The following is a 21,233-nucleotide window of genomic DNA, read 5'->3' as shown; positions in this document are numbered from 1 at the left end:
AGGGGACTTACATATATGGGGGGTGATTACTAACACATTTTGCATGAAATTCGGTAGCTAACATTGAGGTAGATAACCTCAATTTGTTAAGCGTTTAAGTCATTTTCTAAAGGAGACCTTATATGGACGGTAGGGTCAGTTATGGACCGATCCACATACGATTTTGTAGAGAGATTTTGGTTCAAGAGTAACTTACATACTTTTATCACATTTTATCGCTATACTGTATTTTTGAAGCAGTAATTAGCGTTAAAGTAATTTTCTTAAGGGGACCTTGTATGGGCGGGATGGCAAATTATAAACGGATCCTCCCTAAATTTCGTAGAGAGATTTGGGCTGGCATAAAACTTATGTGTGTCAAATTTCTTCACTATATTCGAATTTATAAGCCAGTAATGAGCGTAATTGTTATTTTCAGAGGAGACCTTTTTTAGGGGAAGGGTCATTTATGAGCCGATCCAAAAGAAATTGGTGCAGAGATTTTGACTCGTAAGAAATTTATTTCTAAACAAATTTCGTCACTATATTCGTATTCTTAAGCCAGTAATGAGCGTTAATCATTTTCAGTGGGGTTAATATGGGGTGTGGGGTCAATTATGGACCGATCCTAAAAAAATTTTGGCTCGTATGAAACTTATTTCAGTCGAATTTCATCGCCATACTATTAAAAGAGTTATGCTCTTTAAAGCTATTTCTTGGAGGTCCACTTGTATGGGGGCTATCCGAAAAAGTGGACCGATATTGCCCATTTGCAATACCAAGCAAACCTTAGTAATAGAAAATATTTTTGAGAAATTTTAACTGTCTAGCTGCTGTGGTCCCTATCAAAAATGCTCACATGAATGGCAAAGTTCTTCATTTTAAATTTGAAGATTCAAGCTCTAATAGTTTTTCAGATATAAAATGTTTCTGTTTAGTTATTGTGGGGGCTTCAAGCTCCCCAGATGAAAGTCCGAAATTTTTCCTCCAAAATGTTCAAATATAACAGATGTATTGAAGTAACTTTTGCAAAATTTGAAGAATCTAGTTATATTAGTTTATTTATTGTATATATAAATCATATGCGAGGTGCCAAGCCCGTTGTACTCTAAATGTTCAGGTGAATGCAAAAGTTTTTCAAGTAAAATTTGAAGATTATAAGTCTAGAGAGAATCTAAAATTTAATTTGTCCAGCTAAATACAAATTTTTACTACACTACAATAATTTGGCATTTTATGTTGTACATCTGTTATACAACTACATTACGATTACCCTCTAACTAGACTGAATTGTTATGTTTTATTGTTTTTAGTATTTAATTTAATTTATTACATAAATATGTATATGCAAATATGTATGTGACAGACTGAACCGAAAAAAATTTAAGTTTAGATAATTAAATTTAAAAGAATGCTATGAATTCATTTGATTTCAATATTTTAAAAGATTAAAATATTGCAATGGAATTTTTCGAATTTCTTTTTACACCCACCATCAAAAAAGAAAGGGGGTATATTGATTTTGTCATTCCATTTGTAACACATCGAAATATTGTTCATAGACCCACAAAAGCATATATATTCTGGGTCCTCATTAAATTCTCAGACGATCTAGCCATGTCTGTCCGTCTGTCTGTTGAAAGCGCGATAAAGTCCGAATGAAAAGAGCTAGAGGGTTGAAATTTCACATAAATATTTCTTATAGGTAAGGTTTGTTTGGTATTGCAAATGGACAATATCCACGTTTTCGGATAGTCCCCATACAAGTGGCCCCTCGAAAAGCAGCTTTAACAGTCATAACTTGTTGAAAATACGAATATAGCGATGAAATTCGAGATAAGTAAATTTGTTATGATCCAAAATCACAATGCAAAATTTTGTGAGAATAGGTCCATAATTGACCCTACACCTCATATATGGGCCCCTTCAGAAAATGACTGCATCGCTCATTAATGGCTTAAAAATACGAGTGTAGCGGAGAAATTTGACACAAATAAATTTAATAAGAACCAAATTCTGTCTTCCAAATTTTATGAGGATCGACCCATAATTGACCGTACCCCCCTATATAAGGTTCCTTTCAGAGAATTACTTTAACGATTATAAATGGCCTAAAAATACTAGTATATAGATGAAATTCGACATTATTTTCATTCGAGTCAGACGAGGTTTGATGGTGGGTATATAAAATTCGGCATAGCCGAATATAACACTCTTACTTGTTTATTACTGCAATTTTTACTGGTTGTACTTATGTGCGGAAAAGCATTTATCGATATCTTTATTTGTTTAGGAGTTAGCAAAAAGTTCCATGTTTTTCAAATTATATTGATTTAAATCATAAAAAACCATAATATTATTTTACTTATACACTAGGTAATATGATTTTCATTCACCTTTTGGTGCACTGATCATCTTAAAATCATTCCGAATTGGAACCAGACCAATTTAAGATTTGTAATAAACAGATGCTGTGATAAATCGGGATTCTGAGATAAACCAAAATATATCTATTAGTAATAATTTAACTCATATTCTAAAGTAACATAGCTAAGGAAAAAGACCACAAAATAATTTTAAATTAAATGATGGCCAAAATATTAGAAATTATATTACACTAGCTAATACCCGGTGTGCTCCGCTACCCCTATCGAAATTAAATACATAATAACAACCTCACCGCACCCCTCATGGGTAGTCCGCCAATTTAATACCCAAAATGTTTATATGGATGTTAAAATTATTCAAGCAAAATTTTCAGATTGTAACTGTAAGTTTTCAAGATAAACAAATTTTTGTATTTAATTTATATGGGATGTGCCACACCCCCATGGGTAGACCGCCATTTCATTACCCAAAATGTTAAAATGGATAAATGTAATAATTTCCAAGATGAACGAATTATTGTATTTAATTTATATGGGAGGGCCACGCTTCCTAACGCTAGTCCGCCCACTTTTTATTCCAAATAATTATAAACAGATTCGTTGCCACAACCAAATTTATATCCAATCAAATTTGGTTGGTTAGAACAACTACCACATAAATTAGTTGCAATTACCGAATATTTCATTTGTTAAAACTATGTTTTTAAAACACAGGTAAATTGTTAGTAACGAATTATGGGTTGAAGTCATTGATTGAGTACGGTGACCGAAACTATCAATATAAGTAAACAATAAAAATACTCGTATTGTTTTATATTTATTTAATTTTTTATTTCATAGTAGATATACATATACATATTATTTGTTTTTACATTTTAAATTCAAACCTTACTGTACGCTCATTAATCCATTAATAGCGCCAATCTTATTGGCGATGCCCACAAGATCATAATCACAGGCAGTTTAAAATCAGCCTTCTTTAACCATCGATGTATTTGATGCAATTTATGGTTGGTACATATTTCCTTGGGTAATTGGGGTAATGAAAGCGCTCTTGATAATATCAGTTTCAGTCTCTTTAGCCAACAGCAAAGCTACAGCCTTAGCCTTCGTGGTACCGTTTTGTACCTTCGAGGCAGGTTTGGTAGCAACTTTATTGTACTAAGCAGCACGAGCCATGAAGCTTCTTATCGGCAGATAGCTTCTTCTTGCTAGAAGCTTAGTTTCAATGGGGGTTTGCTGCAGTTTCCTTTTTTCCACCAGCCGAAACCTCAACTTTATTGTTTCTTATCATTAGGCTTAGATCTTTCCGTTGGCTTTTCTATAAAAAAAGAATTGTAGTAATGATATAACACCAAAAACTACAAAGCTTACAATTATTTGTAGTATTTCATTTTATTTATAAAATTTTGCTCTTTTTTATTTCTTTATTATTTAAGTACTAAAGTAAACTATATGTGATTGTATATTAAATTTGGTTGGAAATACCGAACATTATATAGTTTTAATTTAATTATTTTGGTACCATAACCATAGAATAATTTTATACATAGAAGCGAATCTGAGCATGACAGAACCTAAGTCTGCTGTCAAAAACCTAAGTCGTGAGAATGTATTAGTTGAAAAATATGTAACCCAACAAACACAAACTCTTTCGTTTAAAAAGTTTTTATATTTTTGTTTGACATTATATTTCGATATTTTATGAAATAATGTTTTGAATTAGCCATTTTTATTTAATATCAGTTGACCAATGTAAGAAACATCTTCGTTAAAAATTATTCTTAATTTTAAATAAACTCTTTGTGTTTGCTGGGTTGAGTCAATATTGACACTTAAAAATTATATTAAAAAAATAAAAACTATTGAAAAATTTGTTTTTTTTTCTGAAAATGTTTTCAATAATTTTATAGGAAAAACATAACTTTTAGCAGTGTTTATTGCAGCAGCAGGGGCTATTTTGCCAAATGAATTGTGCTAATGCTAAAATTAACGCTTGATATGAACGATTATTGTTAATTTCAAAGCAGCCCAAATGCAGTCAAAGTACACCCTACACCACACTAATAGGAACGGCATTTTGTTTATGTCTTAAAGTTTGTAACACCTGCGTCGATATAATGATGTAATCCGTCCATAAATTAGCCTATTGAAATATTTTGTAAGCGGTACATGCTATACAAGAATAGGGTATTTATAAAATTCGACTCAACAAATTTTATATATACGAAATTTTGACTATATATTATTAAAATGAGTAGTACATTGATTAATTAAGCAAACATCAATCTCTTGAATATAACTTCTACATTAAAAAATACTAAATAACTTATTGCTACTTACTCGCAATGTGGTAGGGTATGATGTATTCGGATACATTTTGTACTTTCATATTTTTGTTATTTTATGTAAACAAAAATAAAAATACTCATACAATTATATTAAATTCACACAGAACCTGTACATGTAAGAGAGTAATATTTCTTATGCTCACTTTCGTATCTATTTATTAATTTATGATCGTAACTAAAAACAAATGTTTGGCATTAATAAACAAAATTTTGATTACAAGTACTGATATTTACATTTAAAGCAAATAATTATATATTTAATTCGATCTTGCTAAATAATATAATTAAAATAATCGTTTATAAAGCTCAAGTTGGTAAGATTAACAGAATTAAAAGTTAGGCGAACCTTTATTCTTAAAATTTCAGGACTCTAACTATTATTTCAAGATAAACAAATTTTTGTATTTAATTAATTAATTATCATGGGTAGTCCACCAATTTATTACCCAAAATGTTTACATGGATGTTATAGTCCGCCAATTTATTACCCAACATGTTTACATGGATGTTATAGTTATTCATGCAAAATTTTTAGATTCTAACTGTAATAGTTTCTAAGATAAACAAATTTTTGTATTTAATTTGTATGGGAGGTGCCATACAAAATTTGAGGACACTAACTGTTATATTATCTCAAATACAGTAGTTTTCCGATTTAACGACCATTCAATTCTACGAACATCGCATTTAACGAACAAACTAATTTTTCCTATTGACTACCTTAAATAACGAACAAAACTTGTTTTTTGTACTCTGTTTAACGAATTAATATAAATATTATTATGTAAATTAAGATAAAATACATTTATCAAAAATAACAAATAACCTAAGTTGTAGCAAGCGGTGCTTTTATACCCAAAACTGTAACTTAATCTGGGTTCTTATTAAATTTTAGTTCGATGTAGCTATGTCCGTCCGTCCTTCAGATAATGACTTTAACGCTCAATACTCGCTTAACAATTCGAGTACGCCGAGTACTAACCGATATCTCTAACAAATTTTATGGGAATCGGTCCATAATTGACCTTACCTTCCATATCAGGCTCCCTTAAGAAAATTACATCAACGCTCATTACTCGCTTAAAAATACGAGTATAGAGATGAACTTCGAGAAATAACTTTAAAGCTCATGACAGAATTAAAAATACAGCGATTAAATTCGACACAAATATGGTTTTGTGCTATTTTTATTAAAAAAGAATTAATTTTTATAAAATATATTTAAAAAATATTTTATGTACCTATTTTTAATTATTTTCCTACCAAAAACCCACGTTTTACTTAGTACTGCATATAACGAACTTTTCAATTTTACGAACAGGCTTGACAACATATGGGTTCGTTAAATCGGAAAACTACTGTATACGAATTTTATATTTTCTTAATGTGGGCGTGGCTCCTCGCCCACTTGAAAATTCAAAATAAAAAGCAGCCTATTACCTATTCCAAACATACAGGAATACGCTGTGAAAATTTCAAGAAAGTTCATCGGTTCATATATAAACTTACAAACAAACACAGAAATACTGACAATTGGTTTTATTTAAAAAAATATATTATTTTAAAAAAGGATATTATATTTTCAAAAATCAAATTTTATATATTACACCGTACAACAAATTGGGAAAAATTGTTGCACACATGAGCAAGATCCTATACGTTGGAAACTACATACTTGATATAATTAAACTACATTTTTGGTTTTTTATTTTCTGATCGTTTCTTCCTTTAAAAGGACTTTAAAGTTTAAAAAGAAGAGTAAGTATAATTATATTTATCTTAAATTTGGCTTGGTCTAGTAGGTCAATATAGGTATCGATTGAAAGAGGTGAATAACAGTATTTTTACAAATAAAATAGTTTTAAAATGTTAGAATAAAAAACTAAAAAATGTCCTTTTAAATTTTAATCCTTTAATATCCTTATTTTCTATAGTCAGTTTTTTTTAGAAAAAAATATATGTTATATTTACAAATATGGAGTTGCAGACTCCCAAATTTCATGTCTTTATCTTTATTAGTTCTTTGTAAAGAATATAAATGTTAAGATGTATTCAAATTAAAAAAATTTTTGTTGAGAATATTTTGTTTAATTTAATTTATTATTTATACCAATTACCTACCCCCATTATCCCAATGTTAATTTTTTATCCTAACGTTAAATTGACAGTTTTCAGACAAAAATATCTACCAATTAAACATTACCGGTAGTTGAGATAACAGGTCTTAAAATATATAAAATTTTATTTCGTATGATTATGGCGATTTAGTGATTAAAACATGAATGTTCCGAATTCTAAAATCAACTTCAGGATATGATAAGCGCAATATTAATATAAATGTAAAATATAATATAATTAATATAAACATTAATATCACGATGAAAAGCTACATAAAAAAACGTTTATATATGTTGACATAAATCTCTGCTCTTAATTTTATAATTAAATATTTAATGTATATCGTGGTTTAATAATTGCACATGATATACCTTCGCACTGTTGTATTTTTTAATAAAAACTATATAATAAACTACTTTGATAACATTATTGGGAGGTCAAAGATATTTTTAAAAGATATATAGACTTTAGAATAACTATAGAGTTCGGAATAATTATGTTAAATTAAAAAGGAAAATATGATTTCCAAGAAGGGATTTTTTTTTTAACATGAAAGGATAAAAAATGCAAGATATCCTTAATCGATTGTTATTCTTTCATATTCTTCAAAGTTTCCGCTTTTTTAACTTTTTATCATAGAGATAAAGAAACTCGGTTCCACAATAACAAATTTCTAATTTTTCTACATAATATTTTAACAAAAAAAGGACTTTGAAATTTTTAGAGGGGAAAATTTTATTAATTAATTTATGCAGATATTTAAAAAATATTATAAAAATTAAACAAATGGAGCTATGAAGACCAAATTTCAAACTTTTGTACTCCATTCTAATGTCTTTATTATGAATATTTTTTGTTGAACAATTTCGTATAAAATTTCAAGGATAATAAAGGATAAACTTTTATAAGGATAAAAAGATGTAAAAAAATCTTTTTATTCTTAAAAAATAAAACAAAATACGAGACAAAAATATTAGAAATCATTATGAATAGCCAGATAATAAACTTTATAGAGCACAATAACCTTCTATCTCCATACCAATCAGGATTTAGAACTAATCAATTTACTACTACCTTAATACTTGATGAAATAGAGAAAATTAGAAGAAATGTAGATGAAGGCAAGGAATCGGTGCTAGTCTTTTTAGACTTCAATAAAGCTTTTGATTCAATATTAAAATGTGAGTTTAAAAGCTATGATTACAATTGGAAGAAATGTGTCAAACTTTGTCGTTTGAAATATGTTTTTGGGGACCAAATGGTTTCATGTTATTTATTTGTTATCTGAACGTAAAACGGAATTCTATTATACCAGTTCTTCAAACTATGAGATGAAACATTTATAAAAAATTTTGTAGGATATAGAATATGACATTAAACATTTATTATTTCATTACAATTTCAGTTTTTTTGAGCTTTTCAATGTTAAAAAATAATAAAAAATTTTTTTTTGGAGCATATATTTTAAATTTTAAGAGCATATTTTGAGTTTTTACGGCATATTTAAAGCGCTTAAAACACTTTTTTTAGAGCATGTTTTCGGTTTCCCTGATAATAAACTACTTTGATAACATTATTGGGATGTCAAAGATATTTTTAAAAGATATATAGAATTTAGAATAACTATAGAATTCGGAATAATTGTGTTAAATTAAAAGGAAAATATAATTTCCAAGAAAGGAGTTTTAACATGAAAGGATAAAAAATGCACTACATCCTTAATCGATTGTTATCTTTTCATATTCTTCAAAGTTTCCACTTTTTTAACTTTTTATCATAGAGATAAAGAAACTCGGTTCCACAATAACAAATTTCTAATTTTTCTACATAATATTTTAGCAAAAAAAGGACTTTGAAATTTTTAGAGGGGAAAATTTTATTAATTAATTTATTGAGATATTTAAAATATATTATAAAAATTAAACAAATGGATTCGTTCTTTAACTGTTTTTTCTAATTTTCTGTAATATTGAGACTAGAATAATAAAATCAAACTTAAAGAGTTCTCTAAAAGGGAAATTTTTGATATTGCAGATATATCCATTACGATGAGGGTAGCGAAGCACACTGGGTATAGCTAGTCACATATAATTTTTTAATAAAAAAAAAATACTGCAATTGTTCTCTTTAGTTTGATACCCATATTGTTATAATAGGATGGCTTAAAATATTTTATAAAAATTTTTGAAAATTGTATGCACCTCAAATTTTAAAGTCCTTTTAAAAGGACAAACGATTAGAAAATGAAAAACTGAGTACGCAGTTATACCATATAAATTATGTGCTATCTTATGTATATGGTTTGGTTCGTGTGTGAAAAATGGTGTTGGACGGTGTTATATATTATATATTTTGGTTCCCAAAAGTAAGTATACAAATAATTTCAATATGTATTTAGTTTATTGATATTAACAAAATTCATACAAATTTTACCTGTTTGAATGCAATTATTTTATAATAAAATATTATGTTAATGTACATGTAAAAAATTCACTTTTTGTTCCGAAAAATTGAAATTTTTGGTAATTGATCTGAATATTAATTACATGGGCAATTTTTCCTATTTCAGAACATCTGACTATTTAAAACCCCGGAGTTTTAGATCGGGTATTCAGCAATATGCCACGTTTGTTCATTATGATGCATTAGAAGACGATATTTTAACTTTTAAATTAATTGTTTCTTTACAATAATTACAATGCATTGCGGAACATTGCCGTTTTTAACATAGTATATAGTTCATATTCGATTTTAAACGGCGATTTCCTAAAATTCATATCTTAAAATGCGATATTAATAATATTTGCACTAGTATCCATTAATTAAAACAAGTTTTTTAGTTGCAATCATCCATTACACACTCCTAAATACTACCAATAATCGTCAAATGGTGACCATGTCAATAACTTACACTACATATATTTATTATTGTCCAAAATAGTATGATTTTTATATTAAATCAGGCTTAATTGGTGGTATGAATACGAACGGAACAATTTTGAACACGGATACATCTTAATTTGTTACTAGAACAATGTCCGATCAATAACACAAGGTTATTGTATCGAGTATATCATGATATGATTGGTAACATTATTGTATGCTTTGGAAATCGGAATATTTGGAAAACCTGTTCAAATTAAAAAATATATATAGAATTATCCAAATTTTAAAGTTTATGTTGTAAGTCTTAAGAAATCGGAGTTAAATTTCGGGTTTTTAAGAACGTACTGTGTTCAAAATGGCCAAATCCATGAATATAATATTACTTTCGAAATAATAACTCTTTTCAAAAGTTAAAAATTCTATTTCCAATGCATCACAAAGTGGAAAAAAATCGTAGAAATGAGAAAAAACTGTTCTACTAGAGCCAAACGCCCAAATTTCAAGATTTGGAACCAAAAGTAGATTTTTTCAAAGTTATTGTGTAAAAATATATTTTATTTAAGAGTAATTATATTAATACAAGTAAAATTTTCAAAAATTTTGTTAATATCATTAAACCAAATATATACTCAAATGATCTATATACTTACTTTTGTGACGTAAAATTTGCACCTTTTTAACTTTAACTTAAATAAGAACTCAAAGAACCAAAATATGAAGAAATAAAGTAGTGAATAATAATTATCATAATTGTTTTTAATAAATAAATGTGTTACTTTCTTGTTTTTGGAAAAATACAATAATCGCGATACATGCAAAGATTTGATACTCATAACTTTTGACTTCCACTGTATCATTCCCACTAAACAATGGACTTGTCGATAGGGAATTTTATTGTTATGAAAATTATGAGACTAATCTTCACATTGGCGGAGGACAATTTGTTTTTTTATTCCTATATTATTCTTTAGACATAAACTAGAATATTCTGCACATTTTTGAAGTAAACTATAATATATCCGATAAATCTGCACATAAGATGATTGTTATACCCTATACCACTATAGTGGGGAGGGTATTATACGTTTGTATTGATGTTTGTAACACATAAAAATATTGATCCAATACCCACCTTAAAGTATACCGATCGATTCAGAATCCTTTTTTTATTTCACCTAGCCCCCATACAACTGTACCTCCCGATTTTGACTTTTTATGCCATAATTACGTCAAATATTCTATCATCCCTCTAAAAATTGGCACAAATAAGTTTTACATAAGTATAAATGACACTGCAGATTTTCGTAATAATCGGGCCTTATTTGACCCTAGCCGTCTAACGTCTAAAATTGACTTGTAACCATTTGTATCGCAATGAAACTCATCAAAACTATTATTTAACAAGTAAGAGTGCTATATTCGGCTGTGCCGAATCTTATATACCCTTCACCATAGCGTATTTTAAACATCTTTTATAAATTTTAAATTTTTTCCCGACTACATTATTATTACATCAAAAGCTAAACAAAAACAACAACGCTAAACGAAATAAAACCCAAAATACAAAAGGCATCTAAACCAACAGACATCTAAACATACATAACGAAAAACACAGAAAAACAAAAACAAAAATACAGCATCCAACCAAGGGTGCCCAAGCTCTATGCGCTTGGCTTGTTTTTGTAAATGCGCTTAGCTATAGACAGTGTGTTTTCTATACACTTATATGCGCAATACGTTGTTGTTGTTCTTAACAGTATACAAGCAAGAGTAAAACAACAACACTTTCGTATTCATTTCTGGTAAACATTGACGAGACGTAGATTTTGTTTTTGTTTATCGTAAAAAAATTGTTTTAAAAAGCACTTGGAAAAAATTTGTGTTAGTTTTGAATTTCAAACTTACATTATTCGCATAAAAATTATTGTACAATAACTCACAATCTACTCTCATATAATTGAAAACGTTTTAAATACTTTTTTCTATTCATTAAAAAATATATTTGCAAAACAAAAGGGAAAATTATTTTATTTTAACAAAAAATGCAAATCATATTTTTTTGCTGTGTATACTTTGTATGTTTAGATTCCAAACATACAAAAAAATCCACAGCTGAATAAAACCAAATACATCTACACACACACGTGTACATATTTTTCTATATACAGGGTTGTTGTTGCTTTTATAACAATTTTTTGATGAAATTTTCAGAGGTTGTCTCGGATTTTTGCTCATATCTTCGTTATTTACCGACCGATTTTGCTGATTTTAAATAGCGATCTTCTCGAAAGCATGTCTAATAGAATTACTGAAGATTCGGATCTCGCCGATATCTGGGGTCCTCTAAAAACTGATTTCAACAGACATACAGACAGACGGACATGGCTTAATCGACTCCGCTATCTATAAGGATCCAGAATATATATACTTTATAGGGTCGGAATGACAAACTTATATATACCCTTCTCACGAAGGTGAAGGGTATAAAAAATACCTTTCCCAAATTTACCGAGAATCGGCCCATATTTGACCTACATAAAGCCTCATTTCGAAGATTTTGTTTTTATTAATAAATTGCTTAAATACTTTGGAATTAAGGTAAAATTCAACATAAACAAGTAAGAGTTCTATATTCGGCTGTGCCGAATCTTATATACCCTTCACCATGATGTGTTTAAAGACTTTTGTACCTTTTGAAGAACGAAAAAGTACCAAAAAGTCCCCATCTATGGGTCCTCAGTTAATCCGGGCCATACAAACTTAATTACATGTTCCTAGGTTCAATATTGTCTTAAGTACATTGATTACACATTGTTTATAAATATTCGCATTTTACAGTAATGCAATTTAATCTTCAAAATTAAAAATAACCAAATATTTTTTTCAGTGCTATTTTAATGAAAAAATGCCAATAGTGTGTGGGTAGTGGTGATTTTTTCATCTGCCTCTCTATCCGCCGGTATATGCTTTATAGGGTCGGAAAATTATATTATAGAAATTACAAACGGAATGACAAACTTATATATACCCTTCTCACGAAGGTGAAGGGTATAATAAAACTGGAAAATTATATCACAAATATAGATTATGATATCTTAGTTTTTAATACCAAATTTAAATCGATTACAAAAAGTATTATGGGTCAAATCGACACCATATTCAAAAAGGATTAATGCCTAATTTTTTTAAGCTGAATTAATGGGATTGCAAACGGGTTTTATTGAAATATGTCCAAAATTGGCATGTTTTTAAAACATCAGGGTCATTTTGATTCCAAGCCCGTTTAACGGTTAATTATTTTTTTTCACTATTATTGTAAATATCGGTTGTTAATTAATAAATTTCTTAAGTTTTGTGAAAATCTACCTAAAAAAAGAAACAATTTCGACTAGTTTCCATCAAAAATTGCAAATATTACAAAATTTGACCTTTGACCTTTAGAGTTTATGGGTTGCACGAAACTCTTGATTGTTATTCAAAAATATGTGGACTAATAAATTTACAAAAGGTTCCATTTAAAATACACAACAATATAATAAAAAGGCTAATTTTGCAAAATATTACATAAAAATGGGTTTTTGTCGAAATCCGCTGAATTCAAATTGCAGGTACAGGTAAACTATAAGAGGTATTGACCTAATTTTTTTACTGTTTTATTTCCTAATCTGTCCATAAATCCCTATGAGTTCTCACAAAAATACGGTCGTATGTCTGATAGAATTATGGAAGATTCGGATCTCGCAGATATCTGGGGTCTTCTAAAAACTGATTTCAACAAACATACAGACAGACGGACGGACAGACAGACGGACGGACAGACAGAAGGATATGGCTTAATCATCTCCGCTACCTATAAGGATCCAGAATATATATACTTTATAGGGTCGGAAAATTATATTATAGAAATTACAAACGGAATGACAAACTTATATATACCCTTCTCACGAAGGTGAAGGGTATAAAAATTCTTTATTAAAAATAAAAATTTTAAAAGTATACTCATGGTGTAGGGTATTATATGGTGCGGCCATTTTATCAATTCAAATCACATTTGTCCAAAATTCCTTCAGAATTTCCCCATGAATTTACATCCGATTTTGTACTGAATTCTGAGCAACCTTTCACACGATTTTCGTAACGAATTGTTTAGCTTAAGCAAAGAACGACTTTGTTCGCACATTCCGTACGGAATCAGTTGTTTACTATACACAAAGAAGAATATGAAAAGGAAAATACAATTAATTTAAATCGAAAACAATTAATATTATGAGATATGTATTTTTTATTACGTGTGGCACATAAATATGCAAAATGGGCTAAATTGTTTAAAATGCACTTAAGTACATAATAGCCACCTAAAAGTTTCTGCGGGTTTTCTTAAGCAATTAAACCCTTTTCATTCGGTTTTGACATTTACTTAAGCTAGCTTATATACATTGCAGTTGGGCTTTTATTCTGTTGTGTGCAAATTATGTTGTTTTTACAAATTTTGTTTGCAACTTCTGAAACAAAGCGACATTAACCCACTTTGTTGAATGCTGTCAAGCAACTTTAGGGTTGTGTACGTGTGAATTGCCGAACATTTTCGTAATTATAACATATTAACGCATGGACGAACATACCTAAATCGATTCAGATTTTCATAACTACTAACATTTATAAATATTCCGGTCTCCTAATATTTTTTACTAAACTAAAGATCCAATTGGCAACGTTTTAATCGTTTTGATAAGAAATAATTATAAATTTTGTTTTCTTTATTTGTAGTGAGCATAAAATAATTTTTTGTAATATTTGTTTACAGAGAAATTTGTAAGATGGGGACAGTGTTAAGTATAAACCCAAAGGACCGTCACAATCCAATTTATTCTGGGCAACATTATTTTCAATATAATCAACAAGCGGAAATAAAAAATGATATTAATAATGAAAGTATTCATTTAACGGATTCTCATCTAAATAACTTTTCATATGAACAATTAAATAATGCAAAAAATCGTGAAAATAAAAAAGTTCATTGCCCTCCATTTTCAAAAAATGGAAACAGTCATAGTAATGGATGCTCTAATGTTAAACTTACTAACATAAATTCTAATAATATTCATCATATTAACAGTGCTAAGGATACTATAAACAATGATCTTGACCTTCATAATGAAAATTCTGTTATTTTATCAGAAAAAGGAAATATTGAAAAACATTTAAAAAAACATTCAATTTTTATGAATGCTTTATCATGGAAAAAAATTTCATCTCATAGTCGAAAAAAAATAGATTATAAATCGAAATGTTCCAACATGCCAATTGGGAACTTAAAAACCCATCTTATTGATTCTAATTATTCTACTGTTGGAGATAAAAATAAAAATACCCAACATAATTGCAACTACATAGATGAGCATCAAAATATCAATATAGAAAATCACGATTCGTGTCTGCAATATTTGTCTTCAAAAGAGAAAAATAATTTAGATATCGTCAAAGTAAATAATACAAATAGTATTTCAACTCACAACAAACTAGTACAAAAGCAGCCATTAACAATATCTCTACCAACACAATTGCAGTCTACAGCGTTACCAACAAAAATAAATAATAATGGACCCAGAAAAACTGTTATACAGGTAAGTTTACTCTAATAGTTTTTGCAAAAATGTATTATATATGTACTATAGTGAATTTCTAAAAAAAAATATTTTCTTCTTCATAATTAACATAAAAACTAAATAAAGTTTTATGAAGTTTAACATTATCATTAACATTGTTATCAGATATACAAGCCGAATCGGAGGCGGCTAGCCGTCGGTAATATTTTACAAGCCGCGCCGCCGTCAACTTCTTTCGGCAAAAGCCAAGCCCGCTTAAACGTAGCCGCTGATGAAGATTGGAATGTATTTCATGAAATAGTTTAACCAATTTGAACGGAGTTGCTACTAATTTAAATTCATATGGCAAATTGAAAAGAGTTGCCACACAATATAATGCTGATATTAAAATAGTGAAAACTACTTTAATAATGACAATTTTCTGTAGGAAAAATTTATATAGAGACAGGTTTATATATAACAGACTATTATTATAAACATAATTTTCAATATAATAAACGCTATTAGGTCAATTTCGGAAGAAAAAGTTAAATTGAGCGGACAATTTAGCAGCCGTCGAATTTTTTTTAATAAGCAGCTGCCGCTTTTTAACAGGCTTTGTCTACGGTATCATATGTACCAAATTTCATTTAATTATCTCCAAAATTGCGATTGATTATAAGTTTTACAGCCCTATTTGGGGGTTCAGTTGTATGGGGGCTAGGAAAAATAATAGACCGATCTTAACCATTTTCAATAGGCTTCGTCCTGGAACAATAGAAGATCATATATCAAATTTCATTGAATTATTTTCAAATTCGCGACCTGTAGTTTGATTACAAGGTTTACATGGACGGACATAGCTAAGTCGACTCAGATAATGATACTGAGCCGATTGGTATACTTTAAGGTGGGTATAGGACCAATATTATTGTAAATTAGAAACATCAGCATAAACCCAATATACCCTTCCCACTAAAGTGGTGTAGGGTATAAGAAGTTAGAGTGCTATTTTGCTTTTATTATAGCGCGCTAAGATATGCTTTAACGATTTTATAATGTAATGTAATGTATGCATGTTTGTGAACGATTTATGGATTTTTAAAATACATATGTATATATAATTTATATACAAATTGATAACGCAACTAGTTAAATACGGTTAAATTGCTTTCAGGACAATTTAACCGCAGCACCTAGTATGGGAGATATAACCAATTATAGACCGATCGTAAAAAATTATTTAAGCTAAATTTCTGTACATAAAAGCTATATTTCAGTCAAATTTTGTATCTATATCGTAATTTAGTAATAAGTTATGTGTGTTCAAGTGATTTTCTGAACTTTGCATGGGACCGACCGCACCCATGTTAATGACCGATTGTTAAAAAAAAATATTGAAATAGAATTTTGGTATACCAAACTAATATTTGTATAAATTTGTATCAATAGCTTTATTTGGTAATGAGTAATGTGCTTTAAAGATATTTTCGTAAAAGGACCTTGTATGGGAGCTATGACCAAATATGGACCGATAATGTACAAACTTATAAAAGAATAATTGTAATTAGAAAATACCAAACTAAATGTTATTATCTATTTTAAATATAAAACTCCTCAGCTGTTGCTGTAATCTTACACACAGTTCCTTTCCTTTAATACCGCAATTTTTTTACATAAGTTTATTATAGACTACCTATTTTTTATACTTTTTTGGTGTTAGGGCCAGAATGACTAGACTCTGATAATAATTTGCCCCTATCTAGTCACAAAAATAACTGTTAAAATACACGAAAATGATGTCAGAGAACTAATTCAATAAAATCTCTCTCAGGTGTTCTGGAGAGATTACGCCTCATAACCCTCGCCTTACAAAGTTTCAATGGCTGAAAATATTACTGAAGCTCCACAAATTAAAGAAGAACTAAAAACTTATACTATTTCCGTACTCATATCTAATGAAAACACCCGTATCGTTTCAAATTTAGCAATTCATATTGCTTGGCACACGGTTTTTTTTAGGAAAATTTAAAATAACTACTTAATGTATTTAAATATTTATAATTAATCATTATTTTCGCGTCATTTAAACGTAATGTAAAATATATTTATAACTTTTCGATAATATAAAACGAATGTATTATTACCACTTTTAAAGGTAAACAAATATTTGATAACCGATTCTTAACGGATTAATAAGTGTAATATTGGCTGGCAAACAAATACATATACGAACTTAAGAAAAGCAAAAACAATTGAAATAGTTATATAACTAAAGTATCAATTAAATCAGACGTCGGCGCTAGTATTGTTCTGACAACGAAGATTTTCGGCAAATTACATGTACACAACACGATCGCATACGAACCTCTAAACAAGAGCATCAAAAATACAAATATTTTATTTAGTTGTTTGACAGCATTCAACAAAGCTGGTTGATGTCGCTTTGTTAAAGAAATTGCAAACACAACTTGAAAAAACAAAAACAACTTGCAAAAGCAAGAGCATAATTTACAAAAACAACGTACACTCTAAATAATTTTCTAGAATGCATAACAATGAAAGTAAATAAGTTAATCTTGTTTCATACTTTTTTTGTACATTTTAATTAGAAATGTTGTTTCTATGTGAAGAAATTATCATTCTTAAGTACATTGATTACACATTGTTTATAAATATTCGCATTTTACAGTAATGCAATTCAATCTTCAAAATTAAAAATAACCAAATATTTTTTTCAGTGCAATTTCAATGAAAAAATGCCAATAGTGTGTGTGTAGTGGTGATTTTTTATCTGCCTCTCTATCCGCCGGTATATGAATTAAAGTATAACATAAGGGAGAGAATATCAGTATGCAAACAGCAAAATAGAAACAATATCACTCTTGGTTTTTATTATGTTAATAACCTACTGTTTTCTCTTTGATAAATAAAGGGAACAACTAAAATGTGAAACAGTAAAAGTAATAGCATGGGATTAACATAATATGATAGTGTTAAATATTGAACACATTTTATGATTTAGAAACTAATATGGGGTATTTCACGTCAAGTGAACCTGAACGCGATGAAATTTGCACCATAGTTAGTTCTATTGGATAGTAATTCAGATACAATTTTTCAACAAGATCGCTAGTGAAATTTCTAAGTTAGAGGCGGTCAAAATTTGACATTTTGGCCATGCAGGTGTTTTTTCTCATCCATGTAACTTATTACCTATTGTTCTTAGCAAAATTTGTCCCAAATAGTTTAGATAGCTATTTATGCAATCTTCCAAAAAAAAAAAATTTAATAAAAAATTTTTGATTTTTAAATCAAAAACATTTTTGACTTTTTTTCAAAATGGGCCCTTTTTATTTATTTTAAGAAAGCTTAAGTCTTTTCCTAAGCGTCCTATATGGTCGCTTAGTGGGATGCGAGTGGGATATCTATCAAAAATAATATTTTGTAATCAAGATTTAAAATTTTTGAATTTTTTTGCAAAATCAAAAACTTTGTTGACTTTTTTAAAAAAAATGGACCCATTTTTATACCCACCATCAAAAAAAGATGGGGGTATATTGTTTTTGTCATTCCGTTTGTAACACATTGAAATATTCGTCTAAGACCCATAAAAGTATATATATATATATATATATATATAATATATATATATATATATATATATATATATATATATATATATATATATATATATATCGTGTTTTCAACAGACAGACAGACGGACGGACATGGCTGGATCATCTTAGAATCTAATAAGATACCCAGATATATATTATATATATATTATATATATATATATATATATATATATATATATATAATATATATATATATATATATATATATATATATATATATATATTATATATATATATATATATATATACTATAATATATATATATATTATATATATATATATATATATATATATATATATATATATATATATTATATATATATATATATTATATATATATATATATATATATATATATATATATATATATATATATTATATATATATATATAATATTATTTCTGGGTTCTTATTAGATTCTAAGATGATCCAGCCATGTCCGTCCGTCTGTCTGTCTGTTGAAAACACGATAGAGTCCAAACGGATTTTGCACAGATACTTATAGTTGATGCAGTTTGTTTGGTATTGAAAATGGACAATATCGGTCCACGATTTCGCCTAGCCCCCATATAAGGCCCCCTTAAGAAAATGACATTATCGCCAATAACTGACTAACAAAAGCATCAATAGCGCTGTAATTCGGCACAAACATGTTTTATGGGGACATAAATCTTTTCATATAATTTCATAAGGATCGGTCCATAATTGACCCTACCCCCCATACAAAGTACCCTTCAGAAAATGAATTTATCGTTCACAACTGACTTACAGAAGCATCAATAGCGGTGTAATTCGGCACAAACATGTTTTATGGTGACATAAATCTCTTCGTAGAATTTTATAAGGATCGGTCCATTATTGACCCTACCCCCCATATAAAGTCCCCTTCAGAAAATGACTTTATCGCCAATAACTGGCTGAGAGAAGCATCAATAGCAGTGAAATTCGACACAAACATGTTTTATAGGGACGTAAATCTTTTCATAGAATTTCATAAGGATCGGTCCATAATTGACCCTACCCCCCATACAAAGTACCCTTCAGAAAATGACTTTATCGCTCACAACTGACTAACAAAAGCATCAATAGCGGTGTAATTCGGCACAAACATGTTTTATGGTGATATAAATCTCTTCGTAGAATTTTATAAGGATCGGTCCATAATTGACCCTACCCCCCATATAAAGTCCCCTTCAGAAAATGACTTTATCGCCAATAACTGACTAACAAAAGTATCAATAGCGTGGTAATTCGGCACAAACATGTTTTATGGGGACATAAATTTTTTCATAGAATTTCATAAGGATCGGTCCATAATTGACCCTACCCTCCATATAAAGTCCCCTTCAGAAAATGATTTTATCGCCCATAACTGACTAAGAGAAGCATCAAGCAGTGAAATTCGGCACAAACATGTTTTATGGGGACATAAATAACTTTATCGCTAAGAGATGTATAAATAGCGGTGAAATTCAACACAAACATGTTTAATGAGAACATAAATTTATGCTCATATCAGCTCATAACATATATATAAAGCAATAAAATTCGACATAAAAAAGTTTTATAGGAAATAAAATCATTTTCATAAATTTAATGAAAATGGATTTATAATTGACCTTACCAAATGAAAATGACTTTAAGACTTATTACTGACCCAAAAATGTGAGTACATCAGTAAAATTCTACATAAACATGAATGATTTAATAGTGGTTATATAAGATTCAGCATGGGCGAATAAAACACTCTTACTTGTTTATTTAATTTTTTTTTGCTCAGAAGAAAGCTTATGTGTTTTCCTTTAAAACCTTTTTGATCGCTTAGTGGGATGCGAGTGGGATATCTATCAAAATAAATGTTTTGTAACTCAAGACAAATGTTTTTAAATTGATTTTTTTCATATTTGTGTGTAAGTATTTCTAAAACCTTAAAAATAAAAACCACAACAACTGACCGATAATAGCCACTGGAGGGGTGCAATATGAGGCCGACCTCTATTAATTTTCCACCCCCAAAATTTGTCTGAGTTTTGTATCTTGCGATTTTTTTAGTCAATTCTAGAGGTAGTTTTCAGCGCACGTGATTTTCATTGTTAAAATATCAGGTGCCCCAGAAACAAATTTTTGGAATCAAGTGGAAATATTATATTATATTTATTATTATTTGTAACATTTGGTTAAACTGGGTATTTTAATATGTAAGCCCTTCTTGACCCTAATAAAAGATTTTAGACTCATTCATTAAAACGTACTACATATATGATCTTAAAAACTATTTATTGTCAT

The 21,233-nt window shown here is 28.8% G+C and overlaps 1 protein-coding gene across 1 annotated transcript in view; it reads left to right on the top strand.

Moving 5' to 3' along the window:
* The window catches only part of LOC111688633 (cyclin-dependent kinase 5 activator 1), a 173,955-nt gene that overhangs the window by 23,754 nt on the left and 128,968 nt on the right, over positions 1–21,233 (top strand). Inside the window, exon 2 of the mRNA XM_046945155.1 lies at positions 14,526–15,345. Within this exon, the coding sequence (XP_046801111.1) occupies positions 14,539–15,345 (807 nt within the window). The 5' untranslated portion in view covers positions 14,526–14,538. The remainder of the gene's footprint in view (positions 1–14,525; positions 15,346–21,233) is intronic.

Source organism: Lucilia cuprina, chromosome 2, assembly GCF_022045245.1.
Source record: "Lucilia cuprina isolate Lc7/37 chromosome 2, ASM2204524v1, whole genome shotgun sequence".
Classification (NCBI taxonomy): Eukaryota; Metazoa; Arthropoda; class Insecta; order Diptera; family Calliphoridae; genus Lucilia; species Lucilia cuprina.
Note: the sequence above shows the minus strand (reverse complement) of the source record. Positions and strands in the feature narration are given on the sequence as shown.